Here is a 17,624-nt window from a genome sequence, read left to right as displayed (position 1 = left end):
ATGAGATACGTTTGGCTGAAATGTGCCATACAGATAACAAAATAAATATGTGAAGCAAAGTGCTATACAAATGCTATTTGTATTTGCTAGTTACAGAAGAAATAATAATAATAATAATAATAATAATAATAATACACAGCCATCCTTTTTTTTCTTTTAAAAGCCTTGGTGAAAATAATTTGCAAGGACAAGGGGAGAGAAGTGACCAGAAGAAGCTGCCCCAAAGAGGTCAGAGAAATGGCAAATTCCCCTTTCTGCAATTACTTTGACTTTTCATATGGCACTTTTGCTGTGCTCCATCATTTAATGAACAGCATCAAAAAATTCTCAACTGGAACAAGTGCGAGGCAAGAATCTATCTCCCTATGTGACTATCAAATGACACACTAGTAAGTTAGCTATTTATACAAACATTTCTATACTGCCTTTAGGCTCCCAAAAGTCCCTGAGGCGGTTTACAACAATAAAAATCTTTGAACTGAAAAGGGCATTTTTTTAAAGTCCAGAACAGGGACAGCATAGAGGACTAACAACTGTCAAGATTAAAATACATTCAAAGCACGGTGGAATTAAAAACGAACAAAGGAACACCTATCTTAAAAACATTACAGAGGAATATGAGCATTTCAAGCATTAACCAGATAGCACAGTCACTTTCATCCACCATCTGTGCTCTGTTTTAGCAACACCCCTCCCTTGCCATACCACACTAAATGTAGGAAGTGTTGAAACTTATTTCAAGAACACAGGCCATAGAAGGAGGCCAGAGTAGCCAAATGATACAAACTGTATCTTCCTAAAGATATACCTATATAAACTGCCATGTTAGCTCAGAACAACCATCCATCCACATCAGCACTAGGCAACCTGGTACCCTCTAAATGTGTTGGACTACAACTTCCATACTCCCTGGTCATTGGCTATGCTGGCTGGGGCATATGACGTTTGTAATCCAAAACATCGAAAGGGCCTACCCCTGGTCTAGATTAAAGCAGATTAACATAGCAATGGACACGTTGGAAGATGTTAGCAAGACAGATACTGACATGGGCACATCCAAGCACTGACAAAAAGAAAGAGAAAGAAGAACTTTGCAGTCGTTCTATGCATCCCAGCCTTGAGTGTCTCCCCTGATAATGGCCTACTAACTCACATCATCCCTGACTATTTGCCATGCTGGCTGGGGAACCTGGGAGTTGTGATACAGAAGCATTTGGGAACTGGACATTGCTGAAGGCTACCCTAAGTCATGTGCAGCGGTGTACAATGCCTCCATCTCTTGCCCATCCATATGATGTGCCGGCAGACTGCAACATTTAACACAAAGGTGGGCAACTTGTGACCCTCCAGATGTTTTACATCAGGCCCTCCCTGATTTAACAAAAACAGTGCAATCTACACCAAGGGAAGAAGTGTGATGTGGAACAGGAATGTTATCTGGTTGCCCACTGCTAAGTTCCATGGGGCAAAGGCCTTTTTTATTACTTCTGTATTTATTTTATTTCAACATGTTATGCCCTGGAAGACTCACAGAACTGAAGCAAAAAATCACAAAAACTACAGCAAACAAGCTTTGTTGTTGCTGCTTACATTTCCCTCTTCTCTCATTTTACTGGCATGTGATGGCATGGAGGCAGAATCACAGGCCACCGAAATGCATGAAATGATGTCTAAGCTGGATTTCTCAGTGGGCTGTTTGACTAGAATGGGCTATGACGGCATCCATCTGGAAATCTCAAGACTTCTGATCGATGTTAAGTTCCAGACTACCACTGCTCTAGTGGCCAAGTGTTGTTCTGACATGCTGTATAAAGATATTACAGTCCTTCCTGGAAAACTGCCCCGATGTTTGTCTTTTATCTGCCCATATGGTTTTAGATGGTTCTTAACTAAGGGAGCAATCCTATCTGGATCAACAGTTCCCTCCACGCCCAGGGGTGACCCGCCTATCCAGTGCAGGGCAGGAGGAGTGGATCTCCTCCTCACCCCGCCCCGCCAGCATGCTTTCATGGCTAGACAGCTGATCTCAGCTGTCTAGGTTCGGGATCTCAGAGCGTGGGGAGCGGCGGCTGCACAATACATAGGATGTGTCATACTGGCATTTCTGACTTCCCCTCCCCGTCCCGCGGAACGCCCCATTTTCGCTGCTCCGCACTGTTCTTTGGAGTGTGGAGTGCGGGGCCGATCCATGCTGTATACGAGGTGGCGCGGGAGGTGGCGCGGGTGGGGGTGGGTTCTCCAGGAACCGACCTATCCTATGGCCGTCTGGCCGCTGACTAGCGGCCATAGGATTGCGCCCGAAATACACATTAAACACCCTGCAGTTAATAGAGGTTAGGGGACGCTTTACATGCCCGTGGTGGATGGGGCAGAAGAAGGGGGGCAGCATATCAAGAATAGGTGGGGTTATTCCTTCTCTCTCTCTCTGCCACACCTTATCTCCCTCCTTCCCTTTCCCTCTCTCTTTCTCCCTCCCCAGCAGACAGATAGATCAAAGGTCTGAAATCGCTTGCAGACAGCCACATGAAATTCAGCCAAATTCGGCCAACCATTCTACATTCTCTGTGTTTCAGTATAATACAGAGGTATGGAACATGTGACCCCATTGATGTTGCTGGACTACAACTCCCATCATCCCTGACCATTGGCCATGCTGACTTGGGGCTGATAGGTTTTGGAGTCCAACAGGTTCCCCACCTCTGCTGTTACAGAAAGGATACTTTCACAGAGCTGGCCAATTATTCTTGATTTTTCTGGAGCAATCATCTCCAACTCTTCCATGCTTGATCAAGAGACCACTAAGTTCATAAACACCCCCCACCTGTGACAAGAGACTCCTTTTGTGGTTAGTGAAGTACTCCCAAAAGAAAACATAGAAAGGAAACAAAAAAAAATCTGCCATTACCTAAATAGGGCATTATAGATTATTTGTTTTTAAAGGTAGAGGATTTTAAAGCACACAAAACCCCTTTCCTCTTTTCTGCCTATGTCATTGTGACTTGTAACCATAGAAACCACATCCTACACTGCTACTATGGTAACATTGCAGTACCTTTTTCTTTCTTTTTCTTTGCAAATTATGATCCAAATTGACAAAATATTTTTGGACTGTTTGGGGGGCGGGGAGAAAAATAAGACCAGTTTCAGCAACAAAATCTCACAATCTTTTACCTATCCATAAATTTACGATACAACAGGTGGATATGTTTTTTTTTAAGGAGAGAGAAGAGGGGAATCATCTTATTTTATTTATTCTGCAAAACCTACAGTTTTCACCTTGAAAGTTAAAGCCCATCCACATATCAAAAATAACCACTTTAATTGTTACAGCTTAAGTCAGTGGAAGGCAAAATCTGTGATCTGTAATAACTTAGATGTTGATGTGTATCTTGTATGTGCAGGTCATCCCACTGTATGCAGTGGGTAATTGGCTGGGTCCCCCATGCCCCACCACCATTTTGAATCTGGCTCCACCACCACCCCAGACACTTATTTTGCGCCTGGATCCAGTTGGTGGACTTCAGGGTTCCAATAAAAAGGCCAAGTACATCCCTCAAATCTGACGTCTTTCTGGCTTAAGAAACACAAGGAATTAAGATTGCCAGTTCATTACCTAGAGAAATCTTCCCTGACCTGCTGGCCGCCAGATGTGTGGGACTGCAATTCCCTTTTTGTCCATGCTGGCTGGAAATGATAGGAGTTGCTGTCCAACACATTTGGAGGGTACCCGCTTGGAGAAGGCTGACCTAGAGGCTAGGCCTGTTGCTTCAGCCACTGCTCTGGGACAGTACCCTTCAAGCTGCGTTTTAGGGTCACTTGGAAGCACATCAGGGTTTCCTCATTGAGAAAAGCAAGAAGGGCTAACTGGGCCTCCATTCATGGAGGAGAGGGCCATCAGTGCTATCTCCAGTAATCAGAGGCAGTATGCCTATGTATACCAGTTGCTGGGGAACATGGGCAGGGGGGGTGCTGTTGCACTCACGTCCTGCTTGTGGGTTTCCCATGGGAAGCTGGTTGGCCGTTGTGTGAACAGAATGCTGAACTAGATGGACCCTTGGTCTGATCCAGCAGGGCTCTTCTTGTGTTCTTGTGGTTGTCCTGTATATATATTAGAGTGGCATCATGCATACTTGCCAAGGGCATGGTCTGATCAGGGGAGCAGCTAGATAATTGTAGACCCTGGACTTAATGGTCTTATGGTGGGGGTGGGGGCATTTGGATGGCCTTGTGTAGCACACAACTAATATACCTCTCCCCACTTTACAGCTCTTTTTACATTCCTTGTATTTAGAATGTATTTAGAAACATTCAGAATGTTTGCCGCCCCTGCAGTTTTGCATGTTAAGTTCACTGGAATCATAGCACCATCATGACTTCCAGAATAAAATGGAGTTTGCTTCTGCTACCCTGATGCCCCATCAGCTGTTGCTCCCTGGGTGGTTGTGGGCATGGGGGGGGGGGCTGTGGGGCCCTGAAACTTGGCCCAAGGTCCAGTCTAGCTATACCACTGGGTCTGAAGGCATATGAGGCTGAATTATTTTATTTATGTATTTATTTATGTATTTATTTATTTATTTATTTATTTCTAATAGTCGAAGCTCTCTGCGCGGTTCACAACAATTCACAAGATAAAATACAGCATAAGATTCTAAATATAGAAAATTTTAAAACAATTTAAACAGCTAAGAACAATTTCAATAAAACACTCAACCTGTTCAGAGAGACAGCATAAATGCTCCATCGTATGCCATTACATGCCTGGAAGCAGAGGACAATCCTAACCTGGCGCCAAAAAGATGACCTGAGTGCAAGGCAGGCCTCAGTGGAGAGATCATCCCATAATTGGAGGCCACCACTGAAAAGGTCCTCTCCCCATGTTGTCACCTTCTGAGCCTCCCTTGGAGGTGGCACTCAGAGGAAGGCCTCACATGTTGATTGTAGTGTCTTGGTAGGTTCCAGTTGGGAAAGGTGCTCTGTCATGATCTTGTATTTTATTTATTTTAAAAAAATAAAGGATCTTTTATTTTATTTATTGATGTATTACATTTCTAATCTGCCCAATAACTAATGTTATTAGTTCATTAGCTCTGCTGATGTTAAGTAGGTCTGAGTCTGGCCAGGGCCTGGGGGGAAGGGGGGGGGCTTCCTTTGAACCCTTTCTATACCACCTTGAGTTTCACGACGGAAGAAAGGCCAAATAGAAAAATATAAAAACTCTGGACTCAATTATGTGGCACATTTGCTTTAAAAAGACTGACTGCCACTGTATTACAGCTGGACATCCAATTAGGTACCTCTTTACCTACATACATGCGTGCTCAGCAGTATGTAACTTGTGAAATTTTATGTAACTTGTACGCAGAAGCATAGGCTACCACCAATAGGCTTGCTCCTTGGATGCCTTAATAAAAATACCTTATTATTATTATTTACATTTCTATACTTGCCAATAGCCGAAGCTCTCTGGGCGGTTTACAAAGGTTAAAAACATTTAAAAATACAATATACAGAGATTAAAAAACATTTACATAAAAAACAACACATGAACAGACAATATACACAAAAAGAAGGGAGGAAGAGTTTTTGCTGCTGGACTAAGGTGAGAACAGAGCACGCTATCCAGCAGAACAGCAGCAAGCAACCTGTGAAGCTGGGTCAGACACCACGAACTGATATTTGAAATTTAGCAGCATGGCAGCTGGCATCAGTCATCTATTTGTCTCACAACTTGTTGTTGTTGTCAGAGAGAAAAACCATGGATATGTTGTTGGCCGGACTGGGTGTTCTTTCATAGGAACATAGGAAGCTGCCTTGAGTCAAGACCCTTGGTCCGTCTAGCCCAGCATTGTCAACACTGACTGGCAGTGCTGGCTCTCCAGGGTTTCAGGCAGGAGTTTTATCTGTCCTACCTGCTAGAGATCGAACCTGGGACTTTCTGCATGCAACGCTGGGGCTTTACCACTGAGCTACGGTCCCTCTCTTTCTCCTCTGCCAGGCAGCACTCTGAGTAGTGAACAAAGACACCGGGGATGTAGGGTTGGCGGAGAATTTCTCCCCGAAACTTCGGGGGGCCGAGCGCCAACGTGTTCAGCCCCCTGAGGAAGTTTCAGGGAGAAATTCTCCGCACCCCCCCGCACCCCCCCCCGGGACGGGACTTACCTTTCCCGAATGTCCCTCCCGGCGGCGGGTCCCGGCGACGGTTCGTCGGGTCTTCGTCAGGGGCGGCAGCCGATCTTTCGACTGGCTGCCGCCGCCGCCATTCCAATAAAACTAAAAAAAAAAAAACGCCCCCGTGATAGGCTACGTGACGATTAACGTAGCCTATCACTGCTAGATTTGCAAAGTCAGCCTCCCCCCCCGGGCGAGGCGGGAAGCCTCCCCCCCCCCAGCCTGAACTTCGGGGGGAGAGCAGCGAAGCGCCTCCCCCCCACCGCGAAAAGCTGCGAGACCAGGTAAGTGGCTTTCGTGCACCCCTACCGGGATGAAATCATGACTCTAGTGTAAATGCTAGAATAGATTGTATTGTCGCATCTTGCATGGTTTGTGTTTTAAAAAAATTCAGTTGGCAGAAAGAAAAGAAATGGCTTTTTATCCAAAGGTACCGTTAACAAGAACTCTCCAGATTTTGCTTCTGCTTGCTGCCATTAACGGCTCACAGTTTAAATGCCTAATTGTTTTAAATGCCCTCTCCGAGGCACACTAAGTTCAAGCTTTGGTCATTATGATTTGCTAATGACTCACAAATTCCTAAACCATGTTGTTCCTGGCGTGTGTTTTTGCATAATTACTTCTTTTCGTGAAAATGCATTCTGCTTGGTAGAGCGTTGTGAACCCGTTACAAACGCTGCCTTGGCATTTTTTTCCCCACTGAAGGGTGTAGACTCCACATAGGTCTGCCCATATAAAAACAAAAAGTGCACACCACCAAGGCATAATACAAACAGTGAAGAAGAGGGACCACCAGGTGCTCCCATATGGAAGTGCATGCAAGCACAACAGAGCATTAATGCATGGCAGGGCAAAGCAATGGCAAAGCTACAGAGCAGGGAAAGCCAGAAAGATTCCGCGGAATATTTACAAGGCTAACTTTAGGAGGGAGAGTCTTGCATTTAATTCTATGCTACAACAGAGACAAATGTTTGTTTTAATTTCCCTCATGCCTCTTCTGTGCAATATGGTTCTGCTGTGTCAATAACAACGGCAGATAAGGTGACAAGACTGTGTTAGATTTGGGTGTCAATTTACCATGGGAATCAGCAGTTCCGAAGCAGAGCAAATGGTAACATGGCACTCCTTTGTAGTATCAGGCTTTTTCAAAAGCCTGATGCCCTGGGGAGAGAATTCTGCCATGCATCTTTTATAAACCCCTCTCCAAAAGATCTATTTATTCCTATTCCTATTCTTATCATTATCATTATTATTGAAATCCCCAGCCACTGCCTCCACTGCTTGAGACTTCGTGAACTTGCACATTCGGATCACACTGCTAAACCAGGCCTGCGCAATGGGTGACCCACCAAACTGATGGAGCTCAGCGGCATGCCATGTTCTTGAGAATCCGATGGACTTTGCAGTGCCAACCAGGCAGAGTGCATAAACAGGAACCACTCTGTGGCAAGCCAATTTCAATCAGCCTTGCAAAGCCCGACTGACATGCTGGGTCAGAGCAGAACTCTGTATGGGTTATTTCAGAATGACTTTGCTAAACCTGAGCTGCCAGAGATCTCAAATCGATGGTTCTAGAATCAGGCTGTGCAGCACTGAATAAATCTGGTAAGCCGGCCACAAAGCACAGAGCAGAGACTGAGGGAAATGGCTGCAGTCTTGCCTTACCACAGCAACTTACCTGTAGCCAAGGGGAAAGGAAGGGAGCCAAGGACAGACAACACAACCCTTGAGATGAACTACTGCACTGGGGCGAATGCCAAAGTGTTTTGCAAGGAACTAAGGGAGCTTTCCCAAGCCAGAATAAGTGGTGAGCAGGTGAAACCAGGATGGACTGATTTAAATCAAGGCAAATCATTGATTTAAATAATGGTTTAAATCACCAAGGGAAAACCCAGATTTAAATCACTTGTTTAAATCAAGTTTGCCACTGATAGCTCTTCACATATTTCTTAAACCATGGTGCAGATCTGATCATCTAGGGCGCAATCCTATGCATGTGTAAAAAGAAAGAAGCCCTACAACTCCCCACATTTCCCAGCCAGAACTCCCTCTTCTATTTCAATGAGGCTCATTCAGGTCAAGAAATGTCAACTTTGGAACATGTCAAGTCTCAGCTACATCTGACATGCTTCCTTTAAAAACATGCAGGTGTAACCTAATTTTGTTAAGATAAATTATGTAGATCTCTGTTGGGTGCAAGGCTAGGGGTGGTTTGAACTCAAATTTCTGTGTGCTCCTACAAAAGCTTGAGGTTCTAGCTTCAAATGTCAATATGTAAACCCTACCCCGCCCCCAAGTTTTTAAAGTATTTTAATGCACAGCATCAGATTTGGGACCAGGATACCTGAGAGAGCACCTTCTTCTTTACCTACCTGCCCGGTCACTGAGGTCATTGGAGGGCATGACCCTGGTGGTTCCACAGACCAATGGCCCAGTTGGAGTCCACCAGGAAGAGAGCTGTCAGCGTAGTGCCCCCCTTCCTGTGGAATTCCCTACCTTTGGAGGTGAGACAGGTGCCAACGTTGTGTTGCTTTCGGTGCCTCCTGAAGATGTTATTATTTCGAGAGGCTTCCCCTGAGTGACCAGCTAGTTTATTACCTTTAGAATCTTTTATTTTAAACTGTTTTAATTGTTTTAATTATGGGGTTTTATTATTTTATCTTGCTGTTCATCACTACGAGATCTTTGATGTGGAGCAGTATGTAAATATTGTAAGTAAGTAAGTAAATAAATATTTTCAGATGTGTGGGCAATTTTTTTTTTTTTTAACAGCCCTGCTCTTAAGGACAAAACACATCAAACATTTCTCCTATCCCTTTGGACATATCTCTGCTCGATCAAATGCAGTGAATGCCTAAGCAGTCAACTTATCCCTTGCCTTCGTTCACAGTACATGTCCCACTCATGTACTTTTAATAATATTTTGATTTTGATTCATCATAATCAAACGGTTCACAATTCACCTGGCATTTAACTTCAGAGCTTACTATATGGGCATAAAAGGCATCTTGTATTCTGCCTTCCATGCTGATCTAACAGACCATAGGATGGCTGCAAATATTAACCATTTAACTGAGAGTTTTGAACAGGCACTTGCCAGATTCATGAAATTAATAATTTTCAGCATTTCAAGAGTCGCACAGACCCTGGGTCCACACAACAGAATCAATAGGTGGCGTAGCCGATTAAATTTTCAGAAACTGACTTCGGGCAAATCATATTGGATTGGTAACTTTTGGAATGATGCTTTTCTTTCCGTTTTCTTCTTATGTTTTTCTATAGCTATTATATCAAGTTTCACTGTGTATTTCAAAGTAAAAATCAATCACATTTTACTTTAATTCAAGGATGGGGAACTTCGGGCCCTGGTGGTGACCCTTCCCTGAAGCCCCATCCTTCAGAACAGGGTGGTCCAATCTGGCAATGGAGGAAGAGAACGGGTGTCTTCCTCTATCACCAGATGGTTTCCATGCCTCTCTGTGCACCAGATAAGGGGCTGCCCCTTTCTCCATGCACACAGAAAACAGAATGATCTGGATCATTGCTGCAAGCACATCCAGTTCCCGATAATTCCTAGTGGCATCTGAGGACAGACAGCATCGCTCAGGATCCTGCAGATTTGAGTCTTCCCCACCTAAAATAGGCAGGCAGCATTTCCGACATAAACCTGTCTATCAATGAATGAATCCGTTCAGTTGTTTTCCGCAGGGTAATGGCTTCGTGCTTTATTCCTATGCCAAAAGCTAAGCATGGGGTATTTGCAGAATTGTGGGATTGTATTACATGAGGAGCTTACAGGATAGGAATATATTGGACACAGCTGATTTTTTTGATCCAAGCTATTTGGCACGGGTGGTGGCACAGACCACGTTCCAACGCTCAAGTGCTAAAATAACACAGGTAGTCTCTACATTAGCAAAAAAGCTGTAAACTCCCTTTCCAATAACAATGAAGAATTAAGAGCATATGTATTCCAGATTTTAAAGCAGCCTGGCTTACATCAGCTACTGCTTAGTCCAACCTCATGCGGTTTGGGGAAATGACTAATTTTCTTTTTTGCTTTTGCACCATGGAAAAACAGGCAACAGCCCTCATAATCACATAGGGAGAGCCATGCTGGATCAGACCAAAGGCTTATCTAGCATTCTGTTCCCACAGTGGCCAACCAGATGCCTATGGGAATCTCACAAGCAGGACATGAGTACAACACCCTCCCACTCGCATTCCCCAGAAAGGCTTTGTGCACTGCATTTCGGAACAAATTCTAATAGGGATGTCCACTTGCAAATCTGGCCCTTTAGGGCTTGATGGGCTTCCACTGCCTGCCTGACTTGACTTGCTTTTGCAAGCCGAGCCATGGGTTTTCTCAAACTCCAGGGACTTTTTCTATATTTGGGGGTCGGGTGTATGTGTGATCAGGCCTCAGTTTGCACAAACAGAGATTTGTGCAAGCTGCAGCCAAAATTTGTGTAATTCGTACAAATTGCAGCCAAAATTGGCACAATTTAAAAACACAGACAATCTGCTACCTAGCCCAACTCACTGCAGACCGAGTCAGGCGAGTTAGTGGGAAATGGATCCTGGTGCACGGGGGCCGAGCCAACAAAAGCTCATCGAGCTTCATCCCCCAAACAGATTCGTCCGACATCCCTAATTCTAAAAAGCCCCTCCAAAAGGATTCTGTCTTTCTAGTTAAGTGCATGAATAAATTAATTCAATTCTATGTAAATCCATCATTATCCTGCAAAGAAAGCTGGGGAAAGCAGGTGGCAGAGCATGAGGGTTTATTTGCAGTGGGTTCTAGGTTTAATCCCTGACTTCTCCAGTTAAAGGAGTTCAGGCAGCAAGGCTGGGACACGCCCCTGATGCCTTGGAGACCTACTGGCCATCAGAATAGGCAATAGTGGCTGAGTTTGGATCAATATCCTTACAGTTCAAGGCAGCTTCATATATTCACAGCCACAAGATTGGCCCGGCAGCCACAAAACAGCACCTCCTCCAGCTGCCTCCTTTGAGGGAGGTTCAAGCGATGGCAGGAAGGGAGAGAGTCTTCTCAGTGGTGGCCCCCCAATTGTGGAACGCTCTCCTCAGTTATCATCTTATCAAAAGTCCCTGGAGTTTGAGAAAACATTATCATCTTTTTGGCACCAGGTGAAAACTTTCCTCTACTCCCAGGCATCTGACAGCATATGATGAGGCTTTTGAATGGGTCCTGGGATTTTTATTGTTGATTGTTTGAAACTATTCTTATATTGTTGTATGTTAATGAGTTCATATTATGTATCTTATTGTGTTTTTAGGGTTTTCATCTTTGTAAACTACCCAGAGAGCTTTGGCTGTTGGGTGATACAGAAATATAATAAATGAAATGAAACGAACTGGAAATCTGGAGGAAGGACAAAAGCTCAGCACCCGGCATGCAAGAGGTCATCTCTAGGTGGCTCTGGGGAAAACCCGCAAGAGCCATTGCCAGTCAGTGTACGCAACACTGAGCTCAATGAACCAGTGTTCTGACTTGATAGGAGACAGGTTCCTACATTCCTGTTTATAAGCCTGGAATGTCACCTTTTAAAATGTAGTCTTAAGAAGAAAGAAGTCCCAACCCTGAAACATCAGAGTGATACATTACCCCAATTCAGGCAGATGGCCTGGAGATGTGAGGGGATAAGGCATGTAGGGCAGGCAAGGCCATCCCAAGACATTCTGCTGCCTGAGGCGAAGAACAAGGTGGCGCCCTCTCCCATTCTACATACAGAACCTGATTGTTTCTTCAATACTGGCAATGGAACAGCGTCCTCCGCTGCACCTGAAGGCAAACTAGCTGGCTTAGGTGGCACTGGGCAGGCCACTTGGCATACAGCTCTCTCTTCTAACACCTCGCTGCTGCCTCCTAGCATCTGCCACCTGAGGCAACTGCTTCCCTCTGCCTAATGGTTGGGCCGGCCCTGGACTTTGGCCCTACTCACCATTGGAATGTGGCCCCAGAGAGCTTCTCTGAAATGGAATTTAGCCCTCGAGGTGAAAGACGTCCCTCACCTCTAATGTAGGGGGCCAGAGCTGCTTACACCTAGGGCTCAATATCCCCATGCACACCAGCTCCACCCTCTCCACTCCTGACTGTAACAGTTTCAGCGCAAAGGTTTGAAAAGAGATGGAAGGGAGAAGAAAAATGCGCATTCACCTGAAAACACCTAGGATTTTCGCTCCTACCCCGACCTCAGCTTGCAGATTACTTCAATCTCTCAGGACACCTTATTCCAGCCTTCTTCAATGTTTTGGACTTCAGCTCCTATCAGCTTCAGCCAGCATGGCCAACGGACACATGGGAGTGGTAGTCACAAACAACTGGGGGGCACCAGGCTGGAGAAAGACTGGAATACGATGCCCTTGAAATTGAAGTAACCTTTCAAATGAGGTGGGGAGAAAGCGAAAAGCCCCTAGTGAGGTGTTTTCAGAACAGGGGTGGGGAAGTCCAGATATTGCTGGACTACAATTCCCATCTACAAGTTGGTCACCATGCTGGCTGGGGTTGATGGGAGTTAGAGTCCAACAACATCTGGAGGGGCAAAGGTTCCCTGCCCCTGTTTTTAAAACTACATGATGATCGCAACATGCTGTTTTGGATCATGCATAAGCTCTGGTCTTTGCAGACTGCAAAGCTTTAGACAAGACAGAACACACACATTTGAGGCAAGCACCAGACAAAACAGAAGAAAATGTCTCACTGATAAGCTTTTCAAACCCCTGATCTTTAAACAGGCACCACGGCCAACTAAAAAGAAAATCCTTCAAGCTGTAACAGGGCGATAAAGAAAGGGCACCTAAGCTCCCTTCTCAATAAACAATTATTGGCATTTTCTCCTCTCCACCCCACTCCCCCAACAGATTCTCTACTAACCAAGAGATCTGAGCTCTCTCACAGATCTCTTCATGCCCACAGTCCTAGCTGAGGAGAAATTGCAAGGGGATTCTTCCCAAAGCCAGAAAAAAGAACACTATAACCTCCATGAGATGATTTATACGGAATGGGGAGAGGACTGGCGGGTTTCCTTTTACCATCAGTATCAGATTGCAGTAGCGTAAAAACCAAAACCAAAACACATGCACAGAGTGTGAGGACCGTTACGCTGAACTTGAGCCAAGTACAAAAACGAGGATCACATTTCAGGCATCAGAGACTGTATCGGCTTGACCTCAGAGTCGGATTCTGAACTCAACCGCAGCTCTGACATCCAAAGGTGTCACACAATCTCTCCCCCCGCCCGCCGCTTACCCCATCGCTCCCACCAGTACCCCCAATTAATCAAAGAATTCACCTGATAGATAGAGCAGGGCCTCTCTCAAGAATCCCAAGGCCTGGAGAAGAACTCATCACCTCATTTGCTCTTTGCCTTGCTATTATTTTTAATCAGGTGCAAACAGGAGGAAACTCCCCCAGGAAAGATAACAGGTCTGATTCATGAGAAAGCTTCACGAGGACCTCAGCCTTGGTGGCTGGACTCGGCTTACACCACAGCTAATGATGCTGGACTAAGAAGGGCTCCTTTTATATTCTTAAATTACCACTTACAGAACCATGCAGTGAAAAACACAGAGGGGGAATAACGGTGAATTAAATTTGCCAATCCAAACCCAGCACTAAATTACTTGAAACACACACATGCCAGCCTTCCCTTCCACTTGCTTTAATCTCCGCTCTCCATCCCATATGTATCCACATGTGTCCACAAATCTTTCAGCTCATTTCAGGCCACTGTGAAAGCTAAGGCTGTGTACCTTGTAAGCCCCTATTTTGCAGAAGCACCGAATGTGGGAACTGGGCACGTCCTGCAGCTTCCTCAATCTGTTGAAGATGGATTTGCGAGCTTCAAGAAGAAGGAGAAGAAATGGCAAGGGTCCATAACTCAGTGAAAGAACACATGGTTTCCATGCTGTAGGTCCCAGGCTCATTCCTTGGCACTGTGTCGATTCCACGTTTTGGGGAAGCCATCTTCAAAGAGCTCCCTCCCTCAGTGAGTCTACCTTCACTCCACCATTATCAGCAGCTGCACCTCCTCAGCTTTCTCTTCACTGCTAGCACTTGCTTGCTTGACAGGTAGAGAGTCGGTAAGCAAGTAGGCAGTGGCATCTCCTGCTGCTCCTTCTCACCACCACCACTGCTTGGGCCACAGCGAGAGGAAGGTGAACAAGCACGTTGCAATGGAGAAGAGAAGGATCAAGTCCAGGGGGCTCTCGTCAGTGGGCCCGTGGCAGGGTGTGGGCCCCTGGCAGGTGCTCAACCTTGCCTACCTTAGATGCCTACCCTGCCTCAGCATCGCTAATTAAAAGGAGCAAGTAGCAGGTGATGGGACCCTGGGGAGTCACTACCAGTCAGTGTAGACCAGGGGTGGGCAAAAGATAGTTCAGGATCTAATGATAGATCTCTGGGTGGATCTTCTATAGAGCGGCAAGAGCGTATGACTCCCAAGTGTTTTAACAACAGCAACAACAAAATTACTTTCACCACCTCAGTTAGGGTACTGAAAGGAATACACCAAGAGAAAGGACAGCGAGCTCCGTTCAGTTGTGGTATCAAAAACAAATTCCTCAGCATAGGCTCAGAATATGGTCAGAGGTACCCTGCCCTTTAATTCTAAGTGTATGTTTTTTGTACCTTGCTCTGGTTACTGGGTGTTCTAATAAAAAAGAAAAGTAGATCCAAGAAATCAAAAGTCTTCCTGCCCCTGGTGTAGATACTGAGCTAAATGGACTGACTGGGTACAAGGCAATGTCCTAAGTTCTTAAAGCATGTCATTTATTCGTTTTCAATACCACTGACTGACGTAGATAATCAGTTACCTCAGCCTAACCAACCCTGAACTCGTTTCAACCCTGTATTGCGTCTGCAAGTGTAAGGGTCACAGCAGGCACGATTCAAACATCACATTAGCGGAGAGAGGGTTAAAGAGTGTCACAAAACTTCACTCAGCTTTCAGTTAAAAAACCAGTAACACCAAGGTGATCGTCCTTATGGATGAAAAGATATTCTTGAAAGCGCAGAGGCACTGCCTACTGAAATTTCAGAAACTGGAAATGCGGATGAACAAGGTTTCTGTAGATTCTTCCCCCACAACTAGCAAAACAGAATTATGAAAAAATAGCCAACACTGCAGAATAAACTATGCAAAACAGAACAGAAATCATGCAAATGTGCCCAATTTCTTTGAGCTCTAGAGGAAGAATTCTATGGGGGCAGAATTCGGTTTTTTAAAAATGCAGAATTTGGACTGTGTAGGCATTTTATTGTATTAGTGTACACAGCCATCCTCACTCAACCATACATGTATCAGTCTTTTCCAGTTGGGCTTTTTCCTCCACACTGCCACAAACAATAAAGTGCCTTTAATGCATAAACTGGCCCTCAGATTCCGTGCACGACTAGCTGCTCTCTTTTTTTCTTCGCTGTGTCATGCAACATTTAATGTTGGATGGGCTGTAAATCCTTCACCATAAACATAAATTGCCACTGCTCATCCTACCTTGGGAAGATGATGTGATGATGACAACAGTGACGACGATGACTCTGATGATGATAATGATAATTTGTACTTATGGTCAACATTTTAGATTATCTGTGCTAACCTACTAGAAATGCAACCAAGACAGGAAAAAGAAATGCACTCTGGAAACAGGAGTTGTGTGAACCGTCTCAGTTCTGCAGCTGTGCCACATTAGCATAGAATGTGGCACTGGATACAATGAACAACATAAGAATTTCAGCTTTCTGTTTTTTTCTTAAAGCAAATTTCTAGTTCTTATGGCGGCAAGGAGAGGATCAAAAGTACATGGGAAATATGCCTGATGAGATCCAAAAGAACTAGTGTCTACTTCAACATACACATTAAGGGCACAATCTTAACTAGGTAGGCGGCTGCCTCCGAACTCGGAGGCAACCGCCTATCCAAAGCAAGGCAGGAGAGGCACAGAGGGGATTGTTCCCTCGGCGCCTCTCCTGCCTTGCTATTTTTTGCTAGACGGCGGGGGGAGGGCGACCGGCAGAGGAAGCTGCCGTACAACACATTGGATGTGTCGTATGCACAGCTCCGCTCTCCCTGCCCCGGAACACCCCCCAGCCCCACCTCTTTTCAGTCGCTCCATGCTCCTCTTACGAGCATGAGCTCTGAGGTCGGGCTCTGAGGTCAGTTCCCGGAAATGAGCATATCCTATGGCCCTCTAGATAGTGTCTAGTGGCCATAAGATGGCTCCCTAAAAAACCTGGATGCAGAGAGAGAGAGAGAGAGAGAGAGAGAGAGACCACTTGGTTGCATCAGAGGCATCTGGTGAAGTGGACTCTAGTCAACAAGGACTTATGTCATAATAAACTGGTTAATCTTTAAGGCGCCACAAGACTCTTTGTTATTTTTTTCATCTTAAGAGGCGCTCCTCCTTTTCTCTCACAATGGAGGAAAAGGCTCAAAGATTGTGCCTGCTGTGACATATGTACGTTGCCTGAAACCAGAGCACCCACATTTGTTTCTCCAGAAATATTGTTTTCACCTATTTAATTTTAAAATAGATACATTTAAAATAAAAATAGAGAGGGGTATAGCTCAGTGGTAGGACACATGCTTTGCATGCTGACGGCCCCAGGTTTGATCCCTGGCATCTCCACGTAGGGCTAGGAACAAATCCTGCCTGAAACCCTGGAGAGCCACTGCCGGTCAGTGTTAACAAAAGTGGTCTAAATGGACCAATGGCCCTGACTCAGTATAAGGCAGCTCCCCATGTTTCAAAATTTAGGTCATGAGGTTCCAGCTCTACTTTCTTTGCTACCAAAATGGTTTAAGGATTGGTTTTGGAAGCTGCTTTTAGGATTTCTGGGGGGTGTGTTTTAAATAGTTTTTAAGGAATTGTCTTATCGATCACCATTCATATTGATCGTTGTTTATTCTTTATTGTATGCTGTCTAATTCAAGAAATAAGTGGAACAAAACACCCACAAGAATTACTCCACTCTCCCATACGACAGTCTAGTGCCTCTGTACAAGGGTGTGTACAACTCAGCGTGTTGTCAGCAAACTCATACGTACACCTTCAGAGTCAAAAACGGTGGGTAGACACCAGCCAAACAGCATTTCATAATTTTAGGGAAGCACCGAGTTTTGCAAGGCAGCGTCATCCCCAAAGGCAGTCGCAGTTTTGCTTCATTAAAAAAGAGGACAATCTCAAGACTAAAAGCTTCTTATAGCGTTCAAATAAGCCCAGAGCCAGAACACATCAGGAATGGGAAGGAGAATTACCGCATGTGCGTCACTGCTTGTAGGTTCCTCTTTTTCCCTTTTGTTGTCAAATTGCTTAAACTTACACATTGTTGGGACTTTTCTTAGGCTCACAACAACAGTGTTGTTCTCCAAGTGCACTAAGCTGAAGAACTGCCATCATTCCCCATGGAATGTAACTAATCAACTGGGCCGGGG

At 45.1% G+C, this 17,624-nt stretch overlaps 1 protein-coding gene across 2 annotated transcripts in view; it reads right to left on the bottom strand.

The window, feature by feature from the left end:
- CMIP (c-Maf inducing protein) overlaps positions 1-17,624 on the bottom strand; it is a 224,990-nt gene that overhangs the window by 164,812 nt on the left and 42,554 nt on the right. Inside the window, exon 2 of one of the 2 annotated variants that reach the window (XM_084811985.1) lies at positions 6,160-6,270. The exons of the other annotated variant lie outside the window; for it this stretch is intronic. Within the exon in view, the coding sequence (XP_084668111.1) occupies positions 6,160-6,270 (111 nt within the window). The remainder of the gene's footprint in view (positions 1-6,159; positions 6,271-17,624) is intronic. 2 annotated transcript variants of the gene reach the window in all.

Source organism: Heloderma suspectum, chromosome 8 (assembly GCF_057233095.1).
Source record: "Heloderma suspectum isolate Gila_16-S chromosome 8, 16-S_ref, whole genome shotgun sequence".
NCBI classification, from domain to species: Eukaryota; Metazoa; Chordata; class Lepidosauria; order Squamata; family Helodermatidae; genus Heloderma; species Heloderma suspectum.
Note: the sequence above shows the minus strand (reverse complement) of the source record. Positions and strands in the feature narration are given on the sequence as shown.